This window comes from Pinus tabuliformis, chromosome 4_2, assembly GCF_031772625.1.
Source record: "Pinus tabuliformis cultivar Carrire ecotype Pingquan chromosome 4_2, CPIR1, whole genome shotgun sequence".
NCBI classification, from domain to species: Eukaryota; Viridiplantae; Streptophyta; class Pinopsida; order Pinales; family Pinaceae; genus Pinus; species Pinus tabuliformis.
Genome location: NC_142304.1, coordinates 509,506,486 through 509,534,456, shown reverse-complemented (window position 1 = coordinate 509,534,456; position 27,971 = coordinate 509,506,486). Strand labels below are relative to the sequence as shown.

Here is a 27,971-nt window from a genome sequence, read left to right as displayed (position 1 = left end):
AGTTTGTATTATTAAGTAGATTTTTGAATACAACTAGGGTGCCAAATCCGACTCACCCAACAGAGCATAAACCTGGCAGAAGTACCTCTATACGGAGACAGATATTTTGACAATTCCAGCAATTGGATTATCAAACCCCACAGATGACAATTTATTATCCCAGTGCTGGGCAGCGATGGCTACTCCAAGCTCTGTGCTGGAACTGCGTCACATCCTCTAAGCGCTGCGTCACCCTCTCTGGAGCTACATTGTCTCTCTTGTTGTTGCTCTGCCTCTCTGCTATGTATTCCTTGGCCTTGGATAGAAGTCCCTCTACCGAATTTCCCCTCTCGCTGCAATTCAGACCACTAGCTTGATTTTCTCAGCAAACCACGCCCCAAAAAAATCGAACTCTTTGATCTGTTGGTGTGTCTCCAACTGGCCCTCAAGCCTCCTCTTATACTTTTCCTGTTGATGAAACAACGGTCGTGATCTAATCTCTAATCAACGGCTAAGATTAAAACAGGCTTGATCCTCATCACTTAGAATCTTCTCACCCATATTTTTATTAATACACATAAATATTTTTATTTTCCTAAGTTTAGACTTAGGAACTTATTAAAAATATTAATTATTTTAAAAACTTCTCATCTGGGTGGAATTTCTCCAAACGATTTCTAGGTTCTAGAGATCTCATGTGTTTTGGCCCCTCCACAAAATTTCGGAGCTAAAGCACATCCGATGCTACCCAAAATCAACAGATTCATGATCAGGGATTGTCTTTGTTTTTGTGGGTTGAGGCCTCCAATACTATTGTTTATCTTCAGAACATGAGTCCTCACAGAGGATTGGGGAATATGACTCTGGAGGAGGCTTTCACTGGAGAGAAGTCTCATGTGGGACATCTTCGTATCTTTGGATGTCTCACATACTCTTATATCCCCAAGGAGCAGAGGACGAAGCTAGAACCCATGGCAGAGAAGGGTATCTTTATGGGTTACAGCGAGAATTCGAAGGCCTATCGGATCTTCATTGCTTTTGAACAGAGAGTGATGATTAGGAGGGATGTGAAGTTCGAGGAAGAGAGGGCCTATCGGAGATCACGGGAGTATGATGAGAGAGAGTCACAGGCTTCTCCTCAGCAGGGAGGTCGAGTACAGGGAGGAGGACCTCAGGGTTCTAGATCAACTGGTATAGGAGGTTCTTTAGTGTCAGTGACATCTGGGGCACCAATGGTGAGTTCACCGAGCACTTCTTTAGGGAGTCCACTGGTACAAAGTTCACATGGCACTTTAGCTGACACAGGCACAAGTGCCAGTACAAGTTCTTCGAAGACAGGTGCTGGTACAGGCACACCAGGGTTAGTTGGCAGACCTTCAGGTTCACCAGACTGGGGGGCAGAGGATGAGGTTCCTCATGGGGAAGCTTCTTCAGGGAAGAGGAGGCCCAAGTGGCTTCAAGGCACCTTGGAGGAAGCGGAGTCCGTTGGTCCTCTGAAGAGGGTGAACAGGGAGAGTGTGCCACTTGAGTGGTTTTGCAGTTATGTAGCCAAGTTTACCAGCATTGTTGACTCTGAGCCTACTAGCTATGAGAGGCTGCCAGCCAGGAGATATGGAGAAAGGCTATGGTGGAGGAGTATGCCTCTATCATTAAGAACAATGTCTGGGAAGTGGTGCCTAGGCCTGAGGGCAAGTCAATTGTGACTTCTAAGTGGCTCTACAAGATCAAGCATGTTGCGGATGGCAGCATTGAGAAGTTCAAGGCGAGGTTTGTGGCTAGAGGGTTCTCACAGATAGAGGGAGTTGACTATGATGAGACCTTCGCTCCCGTAGCTCGGTACACTTCTATCCGGTCCCTTATTTCTATTGCTACAAAAATGGGTTGGCAAATCCATCAGATGGATGTGAAGACCGCATTTCTGAACGAAGTTATAGAGGAAGAGGTGTATGTTGAGCAGCCACAGGGCTTTGAGGTACTTGGGCAGGAGACCCATGTAGGTCGGTTGAGGCGAGAACTCTACGGAGCAAGCTCCAAGAGCTTGGTATTCGAGGATTGATACTTACTTGAAATAGATGGGTTTCACGAAGAGTGATGCAGATCCAAACCTATACCTCATTGTTGTAGGGGATGATCCGCTCATTCTTGTGTTGTATGTTGATGACTTGTTCATTACTGGGGCAGACAGACTGATTAGTGGTTGCAAGGAGGATCTGGCTATGGAATTTGAGATGAAGGACATTGCGCTGATGCATTACTTTTTGGGCTTGAGGTGTGAGCAGGAGGAGAGGCATATCTTTCTGGGGCAGGGGCAATACATTGTGGATGTGTTGAGCAGATTTCACATGGCAGATTGTAGACCCATGTCTACACCTATGATCACCAACTGGAAGAAGCTTCATGCTTCAAATTCTAGTTTGGTGAATCCCACATTGTATAGGCAGCTTATTGGGTCCTTGGTGTATCTGGTCAACACTAGGCCAGATATATGCTTTAAAGTGAACACACTTAGCCAGTTCATGGTTGAGCCCAGGAGGGTGCACTAGGTAGTTGCAAAGCACATTCTTCGCTACGTGCAGGGGATTGTTGATTATGGTCAGGACTATAGGCGGGGAGATGGAGTGAGGTTGGCGGGTTACACAGATGCAAATTGGGCAGATTGTGCTTCTAACAGGAAAAGCACTCCAGGGTGTTGCTTCGGATTGGGTTCGGTAGTGTGTCGTGATTCAATCGAAAGCAAAAGTCAGTTGCTTTGAGTTCTTCTGAGGCTGAGTATATGGCTGCTAGCCAGGCTAGTTGTGAGGCCATTTGGCTTCGCAAGTTGTTGTATGGCCTATTTGATCAGGAGTTAAGACCGACAGTTATTCACTATGATAATCAGAGTTTCATCAAACTCACGAAGAATCCAGTGTTCCATGACAGGTCAGAACACATTGACATCAGATATCATTTCATCAGTGACTATGTTCAGAAGGGGGCAGTGAAGCTAGAGTATATATCAACAAATGAGCAGGTGGCCGATGTTCTCACAAAGTCCTTGCCAAGAGGCAAGCATGTCCGTTTCATGGACAAGATGGGTGTGGTGAGAAACACTTTCCTTGGTAAGAGGGAGTGTTGATTTTGAATGTACCTTGGATAAGTGGTTTCCCATGGGTTAGTCTCTACCTAGGGAAAAGTGTCCAAAATAATTATTTTCTTAAGCGTGACTTTATAAAGTGAAAGTGATTTTATAAGTGGTAAAGTCAATGTTAAATTATAAAGTGAAAAGTGACTTTAGACATAAAGTACAATGTAGGTACTTTATTTAATGGGTGAGTTAAAAAAAAATAGAAAGTGAGAATTAAATGCACATTTATTCTCATCCCTTGATCTAAATGAATCTGAGCCATTAGGTCTTAGGGTTGCCCAAAAGTCATTTAGGGAAACAAAAGGGGGAAAAGAAAAAAGAGATTGCATTCATTCTTCATGAGCAGATTGGAGAAAGGAGGCTGAGAGCTGAAGAAAAGTTCTGAAGGAGAAATTTGTTGCAGCAAGTTGACTGGGCAAACTTGGGCACGGAAATCAAGGCATAGAAGACAACAAAAGGTACAATATGAACAACATTTAATGTTGTGAGACGCACACTGTTCGAGAAAAGTTTTTGAGAAAAAATTTGAAAAAATTCATACAATCCATATAGCAGTACGAAAATCCATACAGAATCCGTATAGTACAATCTGTACAGTCCATATACATACAGTACATATTTTCAGCTTCAAGTGGGCACAGAAATCGAGGCAAAGTGGGCACGGTTTTCAAGGAGTTTTGGGCTGAAGAGATAAGTTGTATTTTGTTGTTTTGTTTTGTCTGCAAATGTATTTTTCCTGAACTTGAAAGATAAATAAATTTGAAGAGCTCTCTAACAGGTTTTGCCAAAAGAAGATTGAAGGGGTTTTGCCTGCGTCTAAGTTGACCAAAAATCTGTGTATTTTTATGTGTGTTGCTGGTCTGTTTATGTCCATATTTATTTTCAGCATGTGTTGACAGTCCCATGTGTTTTAATCTGAAAATTTCATTTCCAAAATTTTATATGTTGAATGTATGTTTATGGGAAAGGGCATTTAACTGAATGGGAGTGATGAGGTGAAATTAAAACCAAGTTGGGATTGCAAGAAACTTTTTAGTCATCAAATTTCAACACTTTTCAATGGCATAGCTTCCATTAGCATCCACGGCACATCTTTTCTTGAAGAGATCTTCAAATTGGTCAAATTCACTAATACTACCTACGGGAAAGTTAAGGTACTGTTGAAAAATGCAGCAAGAAATTCTTAATTTGATTTTGCCTTGATTAAATTGAGAAAAATTGAATTTCCACATCATCAAACAACATGGATGCAGTTAACTTGTGCGACATGGCTTGTGTCACCCAGTTTACTCAGTAAATTCAAGTTGGAGGAGTAGAGTTCAGTTAAGCATGTGTGATTGCTAATTTGTAGCAATCAAGGTCAGATATCTCAAGTTGTTTTCAGTTACACTAGTTCCAACTACTGGAGGAACTAGTGGAAAGTCAATTGTGCAGTGGGACTTCAGTCAAACTTAGTGATCATCTAGTTAACTGATCAATCAGCCCAAAATAGCTAGTGCATGCAGAGAATTTGAGTTCCCCAGCTGTGGTGGAGATTCCAAGGCAATGTAACATCAATTGTAAACTAGTATTGAGTGTACAGGTGTTGCATGCAGTCAAATGATCAACCTTCGGAATTGTGCAATTCGTTTTGGAGAAATTCCTAAATAATAGGGGCCTAATTTCTCAAGGAATTGCGCAAGGAAATATGGGCTTAAGCAGAGGCAAAAATTGACTAAGTCTGGGTCAGAGCTTCTCAGTGAGCAGAGAGATAGGTTATTCACTTGCATGTTGTGCTTAGTTGAGCAAAACAATTGTAATACATCTTTATTCATGAGATTAATGCAAGCAAGCATTGGGGTTTTTGGCAGATTGCTTTCCCCAGAAAAAATATTGTGCGCATCTGTATTATAATTTATTTCTTATTGCATGTCTAAGATTTTTGTTCTAAATTGTGAATTAACTTCCGCAAAGTAATAGAGTAGGTTTGTGTCTTGTGATTTTGATTAAAACTTCATGAGCAGTTGCAAATCTACACCATAATTTCTACATGGTATCAAAGCAGGATTCACATTAGAGAAGGAATTTCGAAGTTGTTTCTCAAGAGGTTTGAATTTGCAGTTTAATGTAGCAAGATCTCTTCAGAGCTAAGAAGATGACCTTCAATGGGCTGAGGCTAGAGTATGCCTTGGAAGGTAGCTCTAATTTCATCGCATGGAGGCGGTATTCGATGACAATGGATTGCTAGAATACATCAAGAGAGATGTTGCAAAACCAACGGAATCTGATGCCTAGAACCTTGCTCAATGGAAGAAAGATGTAGCCAAGGCGAGGAGAATAATATTGGAGGGAGTATGAGACCACATTGTTACCAATCTCCATGGGAAAGAAACTCCTTATGTAATAGGCACTGACATATTTGTTCCAGAATAGTAGTGACCATAGGAAGCTAGCAGTCAAGGATAAACTTCGAAATATCAAGATGCAGAAGAACGATGCTAACCCACATTATCTAAGCAAGTTCACACAAGTTTGTGATGAGCTTGCAGGATTTGGTGTTAATTTTTAGAGGATGACTTGGTAAGCCCAGCCCTTTTGGGCCTTTCCAAGAGTTGGCATAGCTATCAAGATTCGGTGAATAGGAGGGAGAAACTAACGAATTGGGAATGCTTATGGTCCGATTTGGTACAAGAGGAAATAAGTCGGTATACCAAAGATGGGACTTCATCCAAGGGTGAGGATGAAGAAAATTTTGCACTAGTTCGAAAGGGAAAGAAAGGAAAAGGGAAGAAATCTCAAACCAAACCAAAATCCAACCAAGGGGGCAAGAAGAAAGATTTGTCCAAAATTAAATGCTTCCATTATCAACAATATGGGCACTATGCCACGTAGTTTCCACACAAAAAGGCAACAATAAGACCTTAGGAGGACCAGCAAGTGAAGTTTTGGCTTCATAGTTCGAGCTTGACTTTACCCTTATCGCATCGATGGCCAGCAAAGTGATGGGGAGCGTGTGGTAACTGGACTCAAGTACATCGTTCCACATGACAAGGTGTAGAGACTTTTTCAATGACCTAGAGGAGAAAGATTTGCAGATGCACATCGAGCTAGGGGACGACGGAAGGTACAGCGCGAACGGGATTGGTATAGTCACCTTTCAGAGGGAGTCAGGATCTCCTCTCAGGCTCAAGGATGTCATGTTTGTTCTGGGCCTAAAGAAAAATCTCATCTTTGTTGCAGTTTTTGAAGACCGTGGTTATGATGTGATCTTTGGCAAAGGAAAAGCATTCCTGAGACACAACCACAAGACAAGTGAAGCAGATCGGGGTTCGGATGAAGAACCTATATAAGCTAGATGTGGAACACTGTGTTGCATTAAGCACTAAGGCGAAGAATGTGAAGGGTCGCAATCTCGGTGAACTTTGGCACAGAAGACTTAGCCATTTGCATCACGGCGCCTTAAAGATTATGCAACAAATAACCACTAGCCTCCCTAAAGGAGCACTTGAGCAGCAGGATGTATGCAAAGGATGTACTTTGGGGAAGTACACAAAATCCACATTCCATGATCGAGACAACAAAGCACATGCAGTCTTGGAAAGGATCCACTCTGATGTCTGTGGACCTTTCTCGACAGCCTCCACTGCCAGACACAAATATTTTGTCATTTTTATTGATGACTTCTCATAGAAGTGTTGGATCTTCTTCATGCGGAAGAAAGATGAAACATTCTCCAAGTTCGTAGAATTCAAGGCACTAGTTGAGAAAGAAATCAGAAAGAAGGTGAAGGCTCTCAGGAGTGATAATGGAGGTGAGTACATGTCGAATGAATTCAAAAAAAAATTGTGCAAAAGAAGGCATTCGACAAGAGTTGACAGCACCCCACAACCCACAGCAGAATGGGGTGGCTGAGAGAAAGAATTGTAGCATTGTGGGAGCAGCGAGGGCGATGTTGCATGACCAAGGCCTACCTCTGCATTTGTGGGTTGAGGCATGCAACACAGCAGTCTATTTGCAGAACCGGAGTCCTCATCAGATTCTTTGTATGATTACACCAAAGGAAGCTTTCTCGAGGAGAAAGTCGGATGTGTCGCACTTCGGGATTTTTGGAGCCTCTATTTACTGCCATGTCTCCAAAGAATCAAGGAAGAAGCTTGAGCCGATAGCAGAAATAGGCGTATTTGTGGGTTACACAAAAACTCCCCACAACTACCATGTGTACTTGTCATCCCTCAAAATGACAGCTATGCAAAGGGATGTAAAGTTTGATGAGGAGAAAGTGAGACATGTTGAGAAATCTAGGGCATTATTATTAGGTGATTTCTCTTCAATTAGTGACTGCTTGTGAATGCTTTTACTTCTTTAGATTACGATCTTCTTTACTTAGATTATTATTGTTCTTCTTCATCAAACAGTTACCAATGCATGAACATAAATAGACAAGAGACACAGAATGTAGGCTATCAGCCAAGGCCAAAACCTCTCACTCTTTGAGAGGAAAACTCGCACAAATTCTTCTTATAGAGATTCCAATTGACGAATACCAAGACCAAGACCCTTGACCTAGTAGCCTCTCCAAGATCAAGACACAAGTCCTCTTGATAGTCACTCTTCTTTCGTTTCGACCTTGCCATCACTGAGATCTTCATCACTGCCTTTGATACCAAGATCTTCATTGCTCTCTTGACTTCATTGATTCCTTCACCGAGCCCTTCTCTCTAAGATGGAAACTCAACACAGTAGTATCATCAACAAACTGTGTTTGCAACGAACTGTTGTATCATCAATACTGTCTTTCTGCACTTGATGTGCCACCAAGACAGGGAGACACCGAGCTTATCTTTTGTCAGCTTGTACACTTGACCGAATCCTTTTTACTGAGACAGTCTTCTGCATTTCATCCGAACTGTTGATCAAGTAGATCTGAACTAGTCATTGTGCTCATCTTCCCGAAATCAAGAGGGATCCGAATTCCCTTAACTGTGATTTGCCCAAACTATTCATTGTACCTTCTTGTTGTATCTATCCACCCAAAAACAAAGATTTGAACTTACTTGATGACTGTAATAGAGTTCTGAACTTATCTTCACTGCCACTACCCTTACGAAACCACAAAGAGACTTCTGAATTTCTCACTATAATTGCCATCCGAAAATCTCAGAGATATTCTTGGATTTCTCTGTCTGAAATGCGAAGAACCTGCACTTATATATATAGTAGTTCGTCCTATAAATAAGCCAACATGTCCATCTGAAGGGGTGTGTCTTTTCATGGAGAGCCGACATGAATTCTTCATTGTTTTGAGGCCGACTTCAAGAGCAAAACTAGTGCTTGTCGTTGGAGGGCTTTCTAGACATATTATAGACTCAAATACATTGTTATATCCCCAAGAAGGGTTCTTCATACATGACATAGACTCTTTGACTTTTAATGACCAATCCTAAGGCTCTCAATGGGAGCCATCTAAAATAAAATCACTTGCTCATGAAACCCATGAAGCAAGGCTTACAAAAATAATTTTATTTTCTTCATTACATCATTTACAAAAGTCACAATTACATGTCATTATGAAGACCGAACCTAGTTACACTTTTCAACAATGCGGTGCTCTCTTGAGAGGGAGCTTCAGATCCCACCAGAAGAGGAGATTTTAGCTCCAAAGGAGGAGCCTCAGGAAGTTGTGGAGTAGCCACAAATTGAGGAGAAGAGAGTGGAGACATCCACTCAAGCAGAACCATCCAGAGAAGGCAGAAAAAAGATCAGGGAAGCTGATAGACTTGTGCAGGATGCGAGGGAGAATGTGGGAGCTCCTTCAAATTTGCGCAGGCAGAGAAGGTCACCTGAATGGTACATTGGCTACATGGCTCTTATGACTGAGCAGACAAGGCCACCTGAACGATACATTGGCTACATGGCTCTTATGACTGAGCAGAGAAGGCCACCTGAACGATACATTGGCTACATGGCTCTTATGACTAAGCTTGTAAAGACTGAACCATCCTCTTTCGAGGAAGCAGTAGAGCAACCTATATGGGTTGATGCAATGGTGGAGGAATACGAATCCATTGTAAAGAACAGTTTTTTGGGAAGTGGTCCCAAGACCAACAGATAAATCAATTGTGGGTTTGAGATGGATCTTCAAGGTAACGCATGCAGCAAACGAAAGCATAGAGAAGTATAAGGCTAGAATTGTGGCCAAGGGATACTTCCAAGTTGAGGGAATTGACTATGAGGAGACCTTTGCTCCTGTAGCAAGGTATTCATCCATTATGTTAATTCTTTCACTCGCTGTGAAGATGGGGTGGAAGATCCACCAAATGGATATAAAAACAGTGTTTCTCAATGGAGTTATTAAGGAGGAGGCGTACATCGAGCAACCAGAAGGTTTTGAGACATTTGATCGAGAGTCTCATGTGTGCATACTCTAGCGAGCATTGTATGGCCTCAAACAAGCACCCCGTGCTTGGTACATCAGGATTAATAGTTATCTCACTAGTTTGGGCTTCACCAAAAGTGAAGTGGATGCAAACCTCTATCATATCTTGGTATAAGGTAAATTGCTTATTATTGTCTTATATGTTGATGATTTGATTTTAACTGGTGATGAGCAGCTAATCAGATCTTGCAAGGAGGACCTTGCAAGGGAATTTGAAATGAAGGACATGGGTCTCATGCAATACTTCCTCGAGTTGGAAGTATGGCAAGGCAATGGGGACCTATTTGTGTCTCAAGGCAATTATGCAAATGAGATATTACAGAGATTCCACGTGGAGAGTTGTAAACCCATGGAGACACCTCTAGCGAGCAACTGGAGGAAGGACGATGCCACTTCAAGTGAAGAAGTGGATGCCACCATTTATCAACAGCTATTGGGTTCACTGATGTATCTTGTGAACACACGACCAAATATGTGTTATGCAGTCAACAAGCTGAGCCAAGCTATGGTTAGGCCAACCTAATTATTTTGGAAGGCAACTAAGCATGTTTTATGGTACCTCAAAGGCACAACCCAATTTGGACTATGGTGCAAACGAGCAAAGGGAGTGAAGTTGTGTGACTTCACAGATGCAGATTGGGCAAGGAATCCATCAAACCGAAAGAGTACATCAAGTGGAATTTTCAGTGTTGGGTCTGATGTTGTTTCCTGGTACAGCAGGAAGCAAAGATTTGTGGTACTCAACTCGACAGAAGCAGAATACATGGTTGCAAGTCAAGCAGCATGTGAGGCGATCTAGATGAGAAATATACTTGTGGGATTGTTTGGTCAGATGATGGATCCAACTGTGATCTACTGTGATAATCAGAGTTGCATTAAGCTCTCTAAGAATCTTGTATTTCACGATCAATCTAAGCATATAGATATCTAGTATCACCATTTATGGAACTGTGTGGAGAGGCGGATAATATTGCAAAAATACATTCTGACAGAGGAACAAAATGCTAACATTTTGACAAAGGCCTTGTCAAGAGGGAAGTTTGAGTTCCATGGGTGTAGGATAGGGGTGGTTGATAATCCCTTTCTTGCTGAGAGGGAGTGTTGAAAAATGCAGCAAGAAATTCTCAATTTGATTTTGCCTTGATTAAATTGAGAAAATTTGAATTTCCACATCAGCAGAAAACTTGGATGCAGTTAACTTGTGTGACATGGCTTGTGTCACCCAGTTTACTCAGTAAATTCGAGTTGGAGGAGTTAGAGTTCAGTTAAGCATGTGTGATTGCTAATTTGTAGCAATCAAGGTCAGTTATCTCAAGTTGTTTTCAGTTAAACTAGTTCCAACTATTGGAGGAACTAGTGGAAGGTCAGTTGTGCAGTGGGACTTCAATCAAACTCAGTGATCAATCAGCCCAAAATAGCTAGTGCATGCAAAGAATTCGAGATCCCCAGCTGTAATGGAGATTCCAAGGCAGTGTAACATCAATTGTAGACTAGCCTTGAGTGTACAGGTGTTGCATGCAATCACATGATCAACCTTGGGAATTACACAATCCATTTGGAGAAATTCCTAAATAATAGGGACCTAATTTCTCAAGGAATTGCACAAGGAAGTAGGGGCTCAAGCAAAGGCAGAAATTGACCAAGTCTAGGTCAGAGCTTCTCAGTGAGCAAAGAGATAGGTTATTCACTTGCAGGTTGTGCTCAGTTGGGCAAAGCAATTGTAATACATCTCTATTCATCAGATTAATGCACACAGGCATCGGGGTTTTTAGCAGATTGGTCTCCCCAGGAAAAATTGTGTGCATGTGTTATATTTCTTATTGCATGTCTGAGATTTTTGTTCTAAATTGTGAATTAACTTCTGCAGAGCAGTAGAGTAGGTTTGTATCTTGTGATTTTGATTAAAACTTCATGAGCAGTTGCAAATCTACACCATAATTTCTATAGGTACCAATCCCCAACGTCCCCTTAGAAGGTCAAAGCAAATAACATCATCACTACACCTTCATCTTTGATCCCTCGAGAGTCTGTTGCCCAAAAGAAGTTTTCTACATGTCTTTCAGTATTTTGATCAGCACTCCCTCTAAACTTTGGTAGCCATTCACGATACTTCTCAGGTAATATGTGAGGAGCAATCAGGAATTCCACTAAAATCTAAAGGTTTGAAAGTTGCCACATTCCACTTCTTAAGTTTAGGGACTTGGGTTAGATTTTTATTTTGGTTTTAGTTAGTGTTACTATTCATGTTTTCAGGAAAAAGGTGCCTTTCAACAAGGGAAGAATGTTTTCATTGAGTAGCCTTCTTAGCAGCAACCCTAGTTACGAGAGCTATCTTTTCTTCGTATCTTTAGTAACCAAGTAATTTAGGAGTTGCCATAAGAGGATCTATATTGTCCTCGTAAGAAACACCTCTTCAAACATTGAACCTAGGAGGGAGATTTTCCTCCTCCCCGACAACAGCGCCAAAAATGTTACCACACAATCTAGCAGGGCCCAAGGAGGGGAACCTACGGGACAACAACTAGACCAAATGACAACAATGGGGTAAAGACCCACTATCACTTTAGTCAATGTCCCCTATTATTTACGAAGTTTCACTAATGGGGCGAGTCTCGATAGGGGGGAATCACTTCATAAAGGAAGGATCGATGATCTATGTGTGACGTATTCCACGAAGCCCATTCAAGGAGAGGCACGACGATGATTCAATGCTTCAGGGGAGCTAAAGGCTCTCCAAGAAAGATCTAGGATGGAAATCAAGACCTAGAGCTTAAAATATGCAATAATGATAGGTATGGCTAGAATCAAGGCTCCAAAGGTGTGATAGGAACTCGAACTCTCAAGAAGCCTTGCAAGATGAAATGACACTTTAAAAAAGGTTCTTCGCTTTTCTTGAGAGACCTAGTAAGAGATTACACTAGACCTAAGGTTTTTAGAGATAAACGTTGGAAGAAATTCCTCCAAGATTTTCACTAGGTCAAGGTAAGAGAGAGAAAGGGGTCTTTTAATATTTATTCCACAAAATACTAAGATCGTATGACCCTCAAGAAATCCATCTTACCCAAGGAAAACTAACTAAGTTTCCCTTCTAGGGCACACCTAAGGCATGAGGATTTTCAGAGAATTAACCATGAGAATTCCACAAAAATTTGAGGTCCCCGAGATGAAACACTAAGGAAAAGTTCTATCCCAACAAAACCTCAAAATTCCTTCTCCAATGGATTTCGTTGGTTGCCCTAGCTAGCCGTCTAGGAAAAGGGACCGAAATTTTTGGAGAGAAGAAAAGAGAGGGAAAGGAAAGGTTGATCACCAATTTTCTTAGACTAGTGCTTAATTCCCTAGTCTATGAAGTCTAGGACGATTCAAGATTTGCCAAAATTGTCTTCTAGGAGGCCGAAGAATGATGCCCTAGCAACCAATCTTCAATATTTACCTACTCAAGATTTATGGATTTTCATGGAAGAAAATAAATTTCAATCCACTAGGAACATTCATCTAATTGCCATGCAATGGGTAACATGTGCAATTTACAACAAAATAACTTTTCACAATGATATTCAACAAATTAGGGCACAAGAAAATTAACTAGTTGTAATAATTCCACAGATTAGACATTATTTTAAGAAAAATCTTCAATAAAATAGCACTTACAAGATGGCAATGAGATATATCCAACCACAAACCAAGATGTAGCTCCAAGAAGAACGAAAATCTAGCTTCCAAAGATATCAAAATGCATCAAAGAGTCTCCAATCCATCCAAGAGAAAAAGTGTGAATGGCTTTTACAAGGGAATTCCAAGTGATGATGATGCTCTCTCACAATGTGAGAAGAATCTATTTATATGAGACCTTTAGAGGTTGAATTCCTATTCTACAGCCCCTAACATTATTTTAATGTGCAAAAATAAGGCCTTGGTTACAATCCCCGCCAAGTAGCTTCAAAAATTATGAATAAACCATCCAATAGTAGGCTTAAATGATGACATCATGATGAAATGAGGCCATTGGAAGGCCACGTTGGGTCCTTTAAGTGCCAAAATGAGAGAGAGATCCATAAATGATGCACAAGGGGATGGACCTTCATGTCCATGTAAGTCATCGTGTGGTGCTCCAAAGTGGCTCTGGGGCACAAGTATTGGTTTCATGGGGCTCTTGGTGAAAGATAAGCCTATAGACTGCCCCAGATGAGCGATCTGAAGATGGTGCATGCCTTCCCATGTCTCAATAGTGAGACAAACCTCATTTAGGCCTTGGATCAACTACCAAATCATGTGTACACTGCTAAGTTGGCTGGGGCAATGCTAGTCCAAGAGCATCATCTCGTGAATAATGTGGGGCAACGAACAAGATGTTGAAGATGTTGAGGGTGCCCATGGCATGAAATAATGATCTATCACATGATGGAGTCCCATGGCTCTCAAAGCATCCCCTACAAATGTCAACATGATCCTCCGGTGGGCTTGGGCCCCATTTAAGTTGCCTAGCCCATGATGAAACCACCTGCAAATTACATATAAGATCCAGTGTCTCCTCACCATCAAGTACAATAATTCATTAGTGCATCTAAGTGAACCAAGCTTGTAATCAAGGGCACAAATGAGACTTCATAATGGCCTTCCCTTCCAAATTTGGGGGTTTGAGCATGGAATAGTGTTACCTCCCTATGTAGTAGGAGTGGATAATAAACAACCCTATTAGGTGTTCCTAGCCCCTAAAGGGAAAGACAAGTCCTAGGTACATCCTTCAAGTGATAGGCGCCATGTGGAGAATGATGAGGTGGATTGGGACACAGCGGTCTCAAGGCCAAATGCCAGAGGTTCAAGGGTGGTAACTAGTAATGATGAGGGTTGTCCACATATTTGGGTGTATTTATGTAAGAGGGAGCAATCGTGGTACATGAGTTACCCTGGATTTTGTTTTTCCACCCTTCTTCATTTGCCTTTTGCCTTTTCTTGATTTTTCTTTATTATACTACTCGGGGCTCCAGGAGATGAGAGCATGTTGTGTATGATATAAGCAGTGATTACCCCCTTAAGGTGGGGCAATTCATTACCCACCAGGGGTTCGGACTATGTATGGGTTCCTTAATGATGTGGGGGCACTCATGGGGCCCTAAGAACTAGGGTGATGGCTAAAATTAAGAGGGTAGAGTTCATGTTTGGCTTTTGCCCATGTGCTATTTTTGTCTTGGCCATCTTTTGCATTTTGTGATATTATTTTCTTTTGTATGTGGCCATGACACGCTTTTAATCCTTTTTTTAGCTGCATCAACCTCTAAGGCAACATTCCAGACCCAACCCAAGCATATGTACAAGGGGAGGGAGAGTACCAAAGCCTTATGGACCCAAAGAGGGAAGATGATGGAATAGGGCATCTAATGTGTGAAAGGCAATGAAAAATGAGAAATGGGGAAACAGGACCGTGCTACCAAAATCATAGTTTCCCAAGTAGTGCCCTTCCTAAAGTTATAGGCCAATAGGGGAGATCCCACGAGACTAGGATTTAGGATTAACCCCCCATTTAAGGTGAGGGAACAATACTAAACCCTTCCTCCTTCTAAGTTACCCAATAATCCATGCCCAATGTGCCGAAGGAGAAACAAGCATAAGCACTCGATTGCACAATGATAAACATACCTACAAGATTGGATGGCCCACCTTCAAACATATGTTCTCGACAGATGGGCAAGGTGACATATGGCTAGCTCAGGGAGCGGAGATCAACTAGCACAATATATATGCTACACTGGTGGTTGTGAAGGGTTGTTAGTTGTCGACCGAAGAAAAATTCTCCTATGGGGTCACCCATTGGTGGTGGGTAACATGCCTAATGACCTAAAATGGGAAATGGGGAGGAGCAACTCTTTGTGACAAGTGGTGTAGGAGTCAATGTACTCTCTATCCAAAGGAAGGTAGTACAAGGGATTGACCAGGTGGACTAGGGAGTGGGGAGAGGAAGGAAAGGAGGCAGAGAAAGAAGTTGAGGATAACGTGGTTAGCCAGAAAGAGATGAAAGACTAAAAGTTGTTGGATATGTGGGAGGATCTTGGTTGGTTAAGACATAATCAACAATGCTAACCCCCCTACTTGTAGGTTTTAACATTGTACAGAAATTACCTGCATACGAATTCTAAAAAACAGAAAATAAACCTTGGCAAGAGCATAAAACATAAAATAGATATACATAGAGATTTTCCCCTAGATCCCAAAATCGGGACTACCAAATTGATTTTTCATTATATTCCTTTCAATGTTACAACACATATATATACATGTTGAAGCATTCATAAACCCCATCCATTAACCCTGTATTAGAACATAACCGTAGCTCCCTTGACCGGATCTACAAAATACCATGGGCAGAAAACCATCATGCCCAAAACCATGTGCGAAACCCATGCACAAAAACCATAGGTAGGTCCACCCACCTAATATAGGGTCCAAAAAAAAAATTCCCAAGGCGCTGCCCTAGTTGTGGAAATAATATAACACACCCAACACTACTATGGGGGAAGTAAGTAAAGTCACTGGAACCTGGAAAGCAAGGGAAGCGATTCAAGATTAATAAGCCATGGGATTCACCTAGTTGCAAGAGATATCTCTCATAACCTGTGAGGGGCCACTAACTATCCCACGAACTCCTATGAAGGCCCACAAATTTTGGTTCCAATTAGTAGACGCAAAGTGTATCTTTTGCTATGTCGTGTGGGGCAACCTGAAGGTTTCTAGTACAAGCATAGAAGTAACCTAGAAGAATGACATCACCAAGAGTGGCATAGTGGGAAATATTTGCATAAAGATTACGAAAAGGATCACCCTAAGTGAAAAAGTGTGATGAGGGTGGGGGATAAGTAGCAAACTGCAATGTAGATGTGCCAATAGAAACGAATCCACAGAAATATGGCATGCTCATCCAATGAAAACAAAGTGACCCTGCTTTGAAAATAATCTCGTATAAGACAAACAACCCCACTAGATCCTCTAACATTGTCAAATCTTGTCTCCTATTAACTAGCAATTGTCCCAAAAGGTACAAAGAGAGGCCGATAGGATTATTAAATTAGAATTGTTGAATTTCTCTAGAAGAGATGTTGGTTCAAGCCTAACGGATGAGCAATTTGAGCTGGCTAAAGGCCTTCTAATTGTTTTTTATTATTGTAAAATTATATTGATAATTCATTGGTTTTACTTTCAAAAGCTTGAAGGAATTTGAAGAGCAAGTATAGAATTGCTTTGTGGGATTTGATCCCAAGTGCTGAGTTGATTGCTTTAACTTTCCTGGAATAGAAACCTTGAATGCTTTGATAATTGTACGTCTGTTGGGTGCTGGTGATCGTATCGTCTCCGCCTGCATTTTGATTATTATTCAGAGAGCTGAAGAACGTTCCACTAGAGTCAACAATGGATACATTTTTATTAAGTACATTTGAAACATTTATTACAGCCATAGGAGCATTGAAATCTAAATATAAAGTGAAGAAGTCATCAACTTCAGAGGATAATTCTATTCCTGTGGCTGCCTCTACAATAACCTTACTATTGGTTACTATCGTTTGGTTCACAATCTGTCACTCTCCAAGTGCTTGAAAAGTCATTAAATTGTCATACCTGAACTCTTGCGAAGTATTAGTAGTGAGCTTGCCATGAGAGGATTCTACCCAGCCAGAGGAAGAGATCCGCCTATTGCCAAATGTGTGAAATGATCCATCAAGCTCTTTCAAGTTTGACACCAAAGACAACTCCAACTGCGGCTCCTCGTGTCCAATCAATTGCCCTATGATTGCACTGCTAGAGTTCCCATCAAGCCACAGGTGCAAGTTCACATCTATAAACCAAACATCCAGAGCATTGGTCACGCTAAAACCAAATTGTGCTCTTTTCCATCCAACAGTTCCCCCAAAAAGGGTGTAACCTCAATCTCATAGTTAAACCCATTTTTACAATAAAAAATATAATTAAAATAACACATTCCTACATTTATCAAAGTGTTTGTTATGCACTTCACTCTTATTACATTTGACCACCTTTAAAGTGACAAAAATCAAAGTGCATATGAGCTTCTTAAGAGTGGCCTCCAAATAGACCAGAAATGTTCCACGTCAAAAAAAACATTTTCTCAGTAATAACAAATATTTCAGAGATCAAATACCTTTTGCAAATATTTTAAGAATATACAAAGAACTTAGCAACGCAGTTTGGTTTCTTATCATCTTAAATAGGTTGCATTTTGACATCACAACAATCTGAAAATATACACAATATTAAATATATACTCTATACACAGTACTCAGACAATCCACTATTTTATTTTTTTTGGAAGGTTTTCAAAGAACAATCCACTATCTTATCACTATTTTACTTATCTGACAATATTCAAAAGTTTCACCCGATACTATAGCTACATGTAAAAGAAGAAGAGTAGAAGCTCCTGATGATTATCACTAGAAACCCTAATGGTTCAACATAAGTATAAATGAAACTAACACTTTGAAAGCTAAAAGTAAACATCGCACATTAACCCTAAACTTAAAATTAACCTAACACTTAAAAATAAGAACCAACATTGTAATGGGGCAGCCATTGAAACACATAAAGAGCACCATTACAGCCAAGGGATTAAACTATGTGCGCCTCAGTAGGCTGAGTTCATAGTCACTAACCCTGCTAATCGAAACCCCTAAATTTTCTGAATCTAGGTGACGTTTGTCCATCAGCAAGTTGTGGGCGATGGAAAATTCAGCAACTGCTTAATCTGCGGGGGAATTGCTATATTCGTAATGGGCAGCCCGGCTTCGAAGCAACTTAGCTTCTCCGCCATTGCTATAGAAATATTAGAATGCGGGTTCATGTTCATTTAGCTCATTTACCTATACTTGAATCCCCTGTCAGGGTGCAAGCTTCAAATATCCGCTGCCTCCCGCTTACTAAATCTCCTCCTTCACTGCCAATTTCCCAAGGTTATTCCTATGCAGTTCCGTTGATTTCGCTACTTCATCATATAAATACAAGTTTTAAAAGATTTTTCAAAAATATAAAGATTACTATCGGCGAGAGGAAAAACTACTTCCATGGAAGAGTTTGGTTTAACAATCCTCTGAATAATTAATATGAAAATACAGTGTGCATGAAAACGGACGTTAATGCAAAATATCTATGCAAAAAATGCAATGACTCTTCGATAACATTTTTCCTCCAAAATAATACACGGTAGGAAATGAACTCTTTATTTAAAACAAGAATTCGTAAGCATTACTGTTAATGCAGATTCAAGTTGGAAGCCCTCGGTGTGAGGGAATTCAATTTAACTATATACTAGTCTTGCACTCACGATTTGTTTTTTAAACAATAAAACCCATTCATTTTATACTCACATTAAAGAGTCAGCCATAAAAGACCCTGAGTGCCATTTTTATGGCAGCAGGCAAGAAAAAGTAACAACTCTGAAAAACAATCAGATTATGACAGGAACAGAAATTAAACAACTAATTTAAACAACTAAACAACTGATTTAGATGACTATAATAGGAGTAATGAGTAAAAGATTTTTCATTACAATGTTTCAAGGTACACACTGCAGAGTCAATGAGTTGTGCGATGGCAATGGCGACTAGTATTGTTCTCGAATTCGTAGACGTTGTGCCTTCAATCCAATGAGCAAACCAATCTGGCAGGCAACGGGTGTCCACGTTGGATAACCTTATGAACAAGAAACCAGGCAAGCCAATGCAATCCAGAGTATTGAAGAAAATGATGACATGAAAGTGAGAACGCGTTCTGTGAGATGCTTAATACTAATCAATGCTTGCCAAAAGCCAGGGAAGAAGAACAGTGCTTGCCAAAAGCCAGGGAAGAAGAACAGTGCTTGCCAAAAGCTAGGGAAGAAGAACAGTGCTTGCCAAAAGCCAGGGAAGAAGAACAGCAACAATCACTGGCAGGAAAAAGCAACAATCACTGGCAGGGAAAAAGCTGTAAAAATATCTTCAAGAGTGACATAAAAGAATGGGAAAAAGCAATAAGGCAACTCAATGATATTTGGAAAAAGCAGTCACACTTGAAATCAACGGTTGAAAGTGTCTCACCTGATCCAACGGAGCAGGATAAAAGTGTTGACAATTGTTGATGCATAGGAAAGGCCTATCGGCCTAACAAGACCATACCTAGTGATACCCATGAATCGCGGGTGGTGCCCACATGGGCTCGCATGTCATCAAGGGTGTGCTTCAAAATAGAAGAGTAACTACACCTAACCTCTAAGATGTGAGTCCCATTATAGATGCACCTTATTACCCACCAAAATGGGTAATCCCATGGTAGAAAACTTTTCTCCTCCATTTCCCTGCCAGTCGGACAATTAGCCAGCTAATAGCCCCTGCCAGCCACTATTTGACGATGATATGCCATGTGCTTCTACCATCTGCATCATCACTCTCGCCATCCAATATTTGCACTTGGATGAATGTGGGTTGCCATTCAAAAGGTTATTTTATCATTTTGTAATCGGGTGCTTCTACTCGTTTGTTTTAGGCGTCTAGTATATTAAAGGGGTGATATGGAAGATTGATCGATCTTGATTGTAATTTTGTTCTCTCAATTTACCAAGGGGGTTAATCTTTAGCCCTAGTCTAGTGGGACATCCCTTAAAACCCCTTAGGGTTATAGGAGGGACACTACTTGGAAGACCATGATTGAGATAGCATGTTCATTGTCCCCTATACCATACTTAACACTTTCCATGTCACATTACAATCCCCATATCTTACCTCCATTCTTTGGGTCCACATTGTCATTGCCACTTTGGGATTTGGCACACATACCTTGAGTAGGGTCAAAAAACTTTGCCTTGGAGGTTTATGCAGCTAAAAGAAAAGAAAAAGCATATCATGGCCACAAGAAAAAAAAATAAAGAAATCAAAATGCAAATGAGGGTAGGGACATAAAAATAGCATGTAGGAAAAAACCTAGCATGACCTCTACCTTCCTCATATAGCCATCACCTGGATCCTGAGTACGCGATACTTTATTACATCAAAAAGGAGCCCTTGCATGTCCCAACCCTGATGAGCAATGAACTAACTCATCTTTTAAGGGTAATAAAACCGCCACATCATAAAGAGAAAGCTCTAACCCTTAAGCTATATGTAGTAATACAAGGAAAAATCAAGAAGTAAAAGGCGCACAAGAGGGGTGGGAAAATCAGGCCAAGCAGGTAATTCATGCATCCACGAATGCTCCCTCCTTTACATCTATGCACCCAAGATGTGGACAACCCCATCAGCTAGTCCCTTTGACCATGGCACTTGGACATGAAGTTTTCTCCCCTTTATTACCACATTATTTTCACCAACACCTATTGATTGAGGGGTTGACCTTAAAATTGCCATTTTCCCTCGAGGGTTAGAAGCACCTAATAGGGTTGGCTATTAGCCACCTCGACCAAGGTATGGAACACCTTTACGGGACTTGGTCTAGTTAGATATCGAAAGGTGATCCTTATTTGAAGTATTAACATGCCCTTAACATTCAAGTTTGGTCCACTTAGATGCATATATGATCTTAGCCTCTAATGAATTGTTGCTTTCACTTGAGTCCATGTTGTTTTTGTTAGGTAGTCCAAAGGAGCCCAGGCCTTGAGGGCACCCACTCCAAAGGTACCCATGCCTTCCAAAGAAGTATATGGCCTAAAGCAGATGCAGCATTGAGAGACCGGAGCCTCCTGACAGCATGAGCAGATGTTACATGTCCCAAGTACATTCAGGACCCAAGACATTGGTCAACTTTGACCTAGCTTTAAGGATCCTTCATGATGACACCACTAGACCCAGCATACCCCCAGGCTAGCCTTGACACAACCTAATAGGCAGGGGTTGATTCATAGCCTAGATAAGGATGGTCTCCTATTGCGAGACTACAAAGGGTTTGTTGCACCAGAGGAAGCCCTAACATTGGAGAGAAGGAGACCTTATATGACAGTTGGAGACCCATGAAGACCACTTGATGGCACCCCCACTTGTGGACCAATTCATCCCTCTTAGAGATTTTGGCCCAACTTAAAGTTGTCTTGTATCTTGTGGAGATGTGATCTACTATGGATTTTTGCTTATGGAGTTATTCTTTCGTTTTGGAGATATCACTTTGGAGCATTAAATGATTGGTTCATGCATCTATCTTGTAAATTCTCTTTGTATTAGAATTTATTTTATGGCTATTGTATGGAATGGTTGTTGCCTAGGGTTTCTATGTGCTAATTATTATTGAAAATTCTTCTATGGAATATTAGCAATGGTAATGCATGCATTACCCTTATAGCAATTGTGTGACAATCCCACGAGTGAATATTTAGACTAGCTCTCCTCAAGGACTTTGCTCCCTCATAAAATGATAGTTACGACTTGAAACTAGGGTTTCTTATTCCCTTACTCCTTGCTAAGGTTTAGGATTTTCTCCCAAGTAGACTTCCCATAGGCTCCATCACCCAAGGTCAAGGCATTGACCTTATTATTGCTGATCACACCAGAATTATATTCAACTCACACTTTTCTTCCCTAAACTTGATTTTTGACCTCTTAAGGAAAGCCACTAGGTTAAAGTTAGGGCATTATTTCAATTTTCACGTAGGGTTGACTATGTTGCCTTGTGGAGGGATTCAAAACTTGGCTGTGAGGTCATTGCCTCAAAATCAACCTTTTCTCGTGGTTAATTTCTCCATTTTAGGGCTGACATCCTTTGCCCTAGGTAAATTTTGCCCTAGTGAAGCCCTAGTTTTGCCCTAGGCTTCACTTGAGGCTTGTTGAAGGTTTGTTGTGCCATAAATTGATCATACTCATCTAGTTTCAAGCCTCTTCTTGGCCTTGTCATCCTAGATAAGCCTGTTGACCTTGCTTACTCTCAAAACCTAGTTCATTTTGTGCCCTAATTAGACCTCTTGGAGAAGGTGCATGGCCTTGTTAGTGGTAGCTGAGCCTTGCTCCTAAGTAGAGCATCTCTCCTTGGCCTATTTTGTCACCTCTAACACTTGGACTTCATATATCCTTTAGGTGACCTAACACAGGGAGGCCTCCCTTGTGGTGCAAACCCACTAAAGAGTAGGAGGTAGTGGCTGTGGTGACAGTGGATGGTAAACCACACCTCAGAAGTGTTGTCACTTGGTCTAGCTTTTGCCTTGTGGCTGTGGTGACAGTGGATGGTAAACCACACCTCAGAAGTGTTGTCACTTGGTCTAGCTTTTGCCTTGTGAGCTCCCCTCACAAAGGCCTGCTAGATTTTGAGCACACCTAATTGTGAACTGTGTAATAACAGTATAAATACACCCCACATTCTAGGATGAATGCACATCATACAAGGAATCCCCCTCTATAATAAATGTGCCTTCCTAACATAGTGTAACCCCCACAGTAATGCACCCTACATAGTAACCGTAACTCCTGTAATGAATGTGCCACATGTGCAAGGTGTTACTTCCAAGGTGATGCGCCCTTCTTCACAAGTGCACCCACTAACAACACAGCAATCTCTACTGCTGCAACACCCCATGGCTAAAGAGTGAACTCTGCTGCTGCTTGTCCATGCTGAACAGGAAGAACAGCTTGTTGCAACAGATAATATAACATCTGTTGTTATTACCAATTTACTGCTGTTGGTGCTAAATTTACTATCATTACTCTGGTCTTCTCTATTGTCTACAGTTGTTAGCACTCCATTAGTTTCAGGTCTAACATAAGGTTCCAAGTTCCTTTTTTGAGCCTTGTCCAGTATATATAAAAATTCAGATTTCAAGTTAGGTCCATAACATTAATCAAGTTAATCACAAAATCGATCAGACAGTCCAAGATGAGTCATAACCCATAATATCATCCAATGGCAAAAGCGAATGTATGACACTGATGTTTCCCGCTGATGTGTAGTATGTACATGATGCAATCTGCTTTTAAGAAAATGTAAACAGAGCACTCCAGAACAGAGGCAGGTATATTTACAACACTTGCACACTGAATTAACCAGCGTGATTTGAACATCACCTCTTAAAAGATCCTTAATAACCTGCAAGCTATTTCTTAGAAGCATATATTTGGATGTGAGTAGAATTCATCTTACGTATACATTTAGTGAAGACAGCATGAATCTCCTTGCCAGATCTTGCACAAGTCAATACCATTTAAACAAAGAACATTCTAAAGGTGGCCAAGGTGCCACCTGAACCTATAAAGTAAGATTCCCTATTCTACAAGTGCAATGCAGAAAACATCAACTTCGCAAAATCATGATAAAAATATAGCATGTTTAGCTTATTCATAAAGCTTGTGAGAAAACAAATGACTATAACTACCCAAAAGTCGCTAATGGAGAAAATCTTTGAACTTGGCCAAATGATGAGATCTTTGTAAGAGTCAAATGGGCTGCCTAGATTGGTTGAATATCACATGAAGCATGATGGAAAGCCTAAGAGAAGCAAGCACTGGCAAGAAATCCACTAGGAAAGCGCTCAGCTCTCTCGGAAACATGTTGGCCATGGATCCCCACTTGATGTAGGCTACAAAATTTAATCTGATTCACCACTGAGAGTTGTTTGAATGAAGAACCATATTCGAAAAGAAAGTCATGTTACACTATCTCCAAGTAGTATACATAAGGGACCCGAACAAGATTTTGGTAAATCAACATACCCATGACTAATGTTTTATCGTTCGGCAACCACATCCACTGACAGTAGATATTCAAGAAGACTCCTAATACTAACCAACGTCAAGCTCTAGTTCAAACCCTAAGCCCATATCCAATACTTCTAATCATGTGGCTGATTATCATTTTAGCAGCCAGTCACAATGCCAAAATTCAAATATGAGCTGCAACACCTTTCTCCTACCCCTACATTAAGGAACCCAAAAGTACCATGCCATGCCACCTTTACCATCTTATGCCACTTTCCACTATTTTAGTATCATATAAAACACTATGGGCCATATGTCAAAGGACAACACTTTTCCTTGGCCTTGCTTCTACCATATCAACTTTCATTCATACTCATATCTTAAGTAAGTGTTTACTTTTGAGTACCCCATAGCCACTTAAGGCACTGAAATCCCATGGCTAACACTGTTAAAAATAATATTGTTCGTCACTCAAAACACTTTAGATAGCCCCATCAACTCTGACCTATTGCATCCAAAAATAAATCTCCTATTGTTAGTTCAAATGGATATGAAAATGTCAACCGAACTATGGTCTAGCTGCACTTTGACCAGCTGTTGTGGCAATGACCTAGGGTCAAACCCAGGCGGGCGTGCTCCATGTCTATGTGAGATTTGTCGGATGTGACTATTGGCATTGATATAGCCTTCAAAGAGTGTAGCCTTAAAGACAGTTATTGGGGCTACAAAATGTGTATTTTCCTCATAAAGTGATGCAAAACATATGCAAAGGGAGATTTTTCTAAAATATACGTACTTGTATGGTATCCGTTTGTCGAGCGCCCTCCATATCTTCGAGCACAAGTTGGCCTGAATTTCAATAGAGGGAAGCCCAAACCAGAATTAGCTAACAAACATTCTATGTAACCCTTCTTCTGAAACTCATATCCCTGTAAGATTTCAATGCAACATACATGCTATCCGTTGTATAGCCTTCTCCATGAGCCAAGGAATCTCATTGCCATGATCCTCTCTGTACTCTTCATAGCCATCAAACATAAAAGCCTCCCGGAGGGTTTTTACTACAAATGAAGGGGAATTGCTTTGGACAAAACCCTCGTTGAAAATATAAGGCAACACAGCCTTTTGCAATGTTTTTGAATCATGGGTGATTGCAACCTCGATAGCACCCGGAATATCCCTGGAGACATTAGATTGCAGAAACTGTTCAGAAAGCTTGGTCAATGAAGGTAAGTCATACTTGTGTGAGGCCTTGTAGAGAGCGACGGAATGCTTTTCCAGGCTTCTTTGGGAGACCATGCCCTTGTATAGAAAGTCCACTAATGCCTGCAATTCTTGAGCTGTCATGTCTAGAATTTTCACTTTATCCAGGCTGCATTCGGCCATGCCTGCCGTGAGCATAGCTTTGAATACTTTGCACTTGCCCGCCTGCTCAACCAAAAACAATTCAGATTAAATAAAGACATGAAATATCGGTAATTTGGCCAATATCAATATTGATAGCATACCAGTACGGCCTTATGTGCCTTGACAATTCCTCCATCGCTTCCCTCTAGGTAGAAATCAGGAAAAGGTGGACAGAAGATGTCTGGGTCCCAATACCTCCTGAAGGCATGCAAGGAGTGGAGCTTCCCTTGGGATTGGCATTCATTGCAGTAGATAAAACCGGCCAGGACAGCCTTCGTTGTGAAGAACCCCAATACTCGATTGCAGGAATTACATGATACGTGAGAATTTGCAGATATCCCTTGCATTTCCGGGAGATCAGAGACTCATATGAAGGAAATCTTTTGTTAGCTTTGGGCTTTGCTTTAAAGTAGTGTAAAGGTAACCAGCGGCTTTCAGAATATGAAAAAGGGCGGTCAAGAAACATGCAACCAGCACGCAGCGTATCCCATTTCAGATGCTTCCACTCCGACCGTATAAGTCCCATGTTATAATGTAATTAATGCGGCACTGCAAGTCCCCATGCATTCGTAGGAGGAAGTGTATTTTTTGGTTGTGTACCATATTTGAAGGATGGAAATGGAAAAACAGAGGGGAAATGGAGAGCGTAAGTGGGCCATGTACTCACTTACGTGATGTAGTAATTTATGGGAGGTTGATATTGGAATTTATATATATATATGTGTGTGGGGGTTGTTAGTCATGTTATTAATTTTGGTATATATATTTGTTAAGTTGTTTTTGGTAATAAAGATTGAATTTTGTTGAATTTAGGTTTGTGTGATTTATACTAATATTTTTGAGAAGAGTTTTCTGCGTAAATCATATCATAATTTATTTGTCAACGTGTTTGAATCAATTAGTGTGGACAAGTTGAAGAACCAGATCATGCATGGAGTATAAATAGAGAGAGCAGGTTATCTAACGGCTATATTTGACCAAAAACGGCTATAATTGACTAGGAAACGGCTACATTCCACTCGATAATCGACAAGACCAAGAGATAAGGAAAGGGACCTAAAATAAGATAATTCAATAAATAATTAGTTAGTTTTAATTATTTTGTGATAGCTTGCATTCAATTAAGAATTCAATGATGGTCTTTTTTATTTAAATCTTCAAAGACCTATATTATTATATGAAACAATAATAAATGAGAATAATCAAATAACTTAATTAGTTAGTTGGTTTTTCAACTTAAATTCCTAGTTTAATAAAAAAATTATATATTTAGGGACCTATAATTAGTTAATTAAATAAACAATTAATTAGTTTTAGTTATTTAGTTATCAAATGACAATGGCTTGCATTCAATTAAGAATAAATTAATAGATTTTTATTTAAATCTACAAAGCTTATATTACTATTATTATATGAAATAATAGGAAGAAATAATAAATGAGTAATAATCAAATAACCTAATTAGTCATTTGGTTCTGCGACTTAATTCTCAATTTAATATTAAATCTTGTTCATGCGAATTGGAGTAAAATGTTGGATGACTGCGGAGCCGGAATAGGTTTTTCACAGAGTCCAATAGATTTCAGCCACCCACCATTCCCGGAGACAGACAGTGCATATTTCCTCTTTTGGGCGATAGGTTTACAAGCTAGGAAGGCTGGGAGCGTCTTCTGGTTGGTCCCCTACAGAAAACGCACGTTTCGGATAGTAGGGTCGATAAGTTTCCGAATAGCGACACCCGGCTGTCATAGGTGGTCCATCGCATGCACTTACACTCCCCTAGACACGTAGCGCTGCCTCCATCCTCATCTCATGCAGAAGGACATCTGGTGTTACTTCTTTGTTTTCAGTTTCCAGTTATATATTGGACTCAGTTAGATTTGCCGCGGTTTCCTCCTCCCACCTCGGGCCTTTGGCCTTGGGATTTCTTTCGACTGCTCTCTGTCTGTTTTTTTCCTGGGCGGTGGTCTCATAACATGATAGTTTCCTCTCAGGCGAATGCATATCTTTAGAGTCTAGCCTCGTTATATCGGTGATTCGGATGGTTCTGACTCTTACAGATTTGTTCGTGGGGGGTGGTTGTGAAATTTCTATTGTCAATTCCTTAGCTGGATAATCGGCTCATATCTGGTTCTATGCTCTGGATGATGCCTAGACATCTCGTTGAAGGTGATGGTTTGGCAAACGACGCTTCTCTCCCGCATGTTCCGGCAAAGCAAGTATGAGGTCAGTTTTATTCTATTTCTCCTTATCTGTTCTTAGTTTTTAAGGCAAAAACGATTGAGGACGAATTGCAGTAGTATTGATAAGTCCTCTGGTTTTTTTTCATATTAAGCATTATTGTAGATCTAGTTCTGTTTGTACAATGCTGAAATCTTTATTTTCCAAGATAAAGAACTCA

At 40.7% G+C, this 27,971-nt stretch overlaps 1 protein-coding gene across 1 annotated transcript in view; it reads right to left on the bottom strand.

Moving 5' to 3' along the window:
- The window catches only part of LOC149170230 (uncharacterized), a 237,834-nt gene extending 211,681 nt beyond the window's left edge, over positions 1-26,153 (bottom strand). The window contains exons 1-3 of the mRNA XM_089428958.1: positions 25,672-26,153; positions 25,117-25,591; positions 24,960-25,012 (exon numbers count right to left, since the gene is read on the bottom strand). Of these exons, the coding sequence (XP_089285084.1) occupies positions 24,960-25,012; positions 25,117-25,591; positions 25,672-25,917 (774 nt within the window). The 5' untranslated portion in view covers positions 25,918-26,153. The remainder of the gene's footprint in view (positions 1-24,959; positions 25,013-25,116; positions 25,592-25,671) is intronic.
- Positions 26,154-27,971: the final 1,818 nt, after the last annotated feature.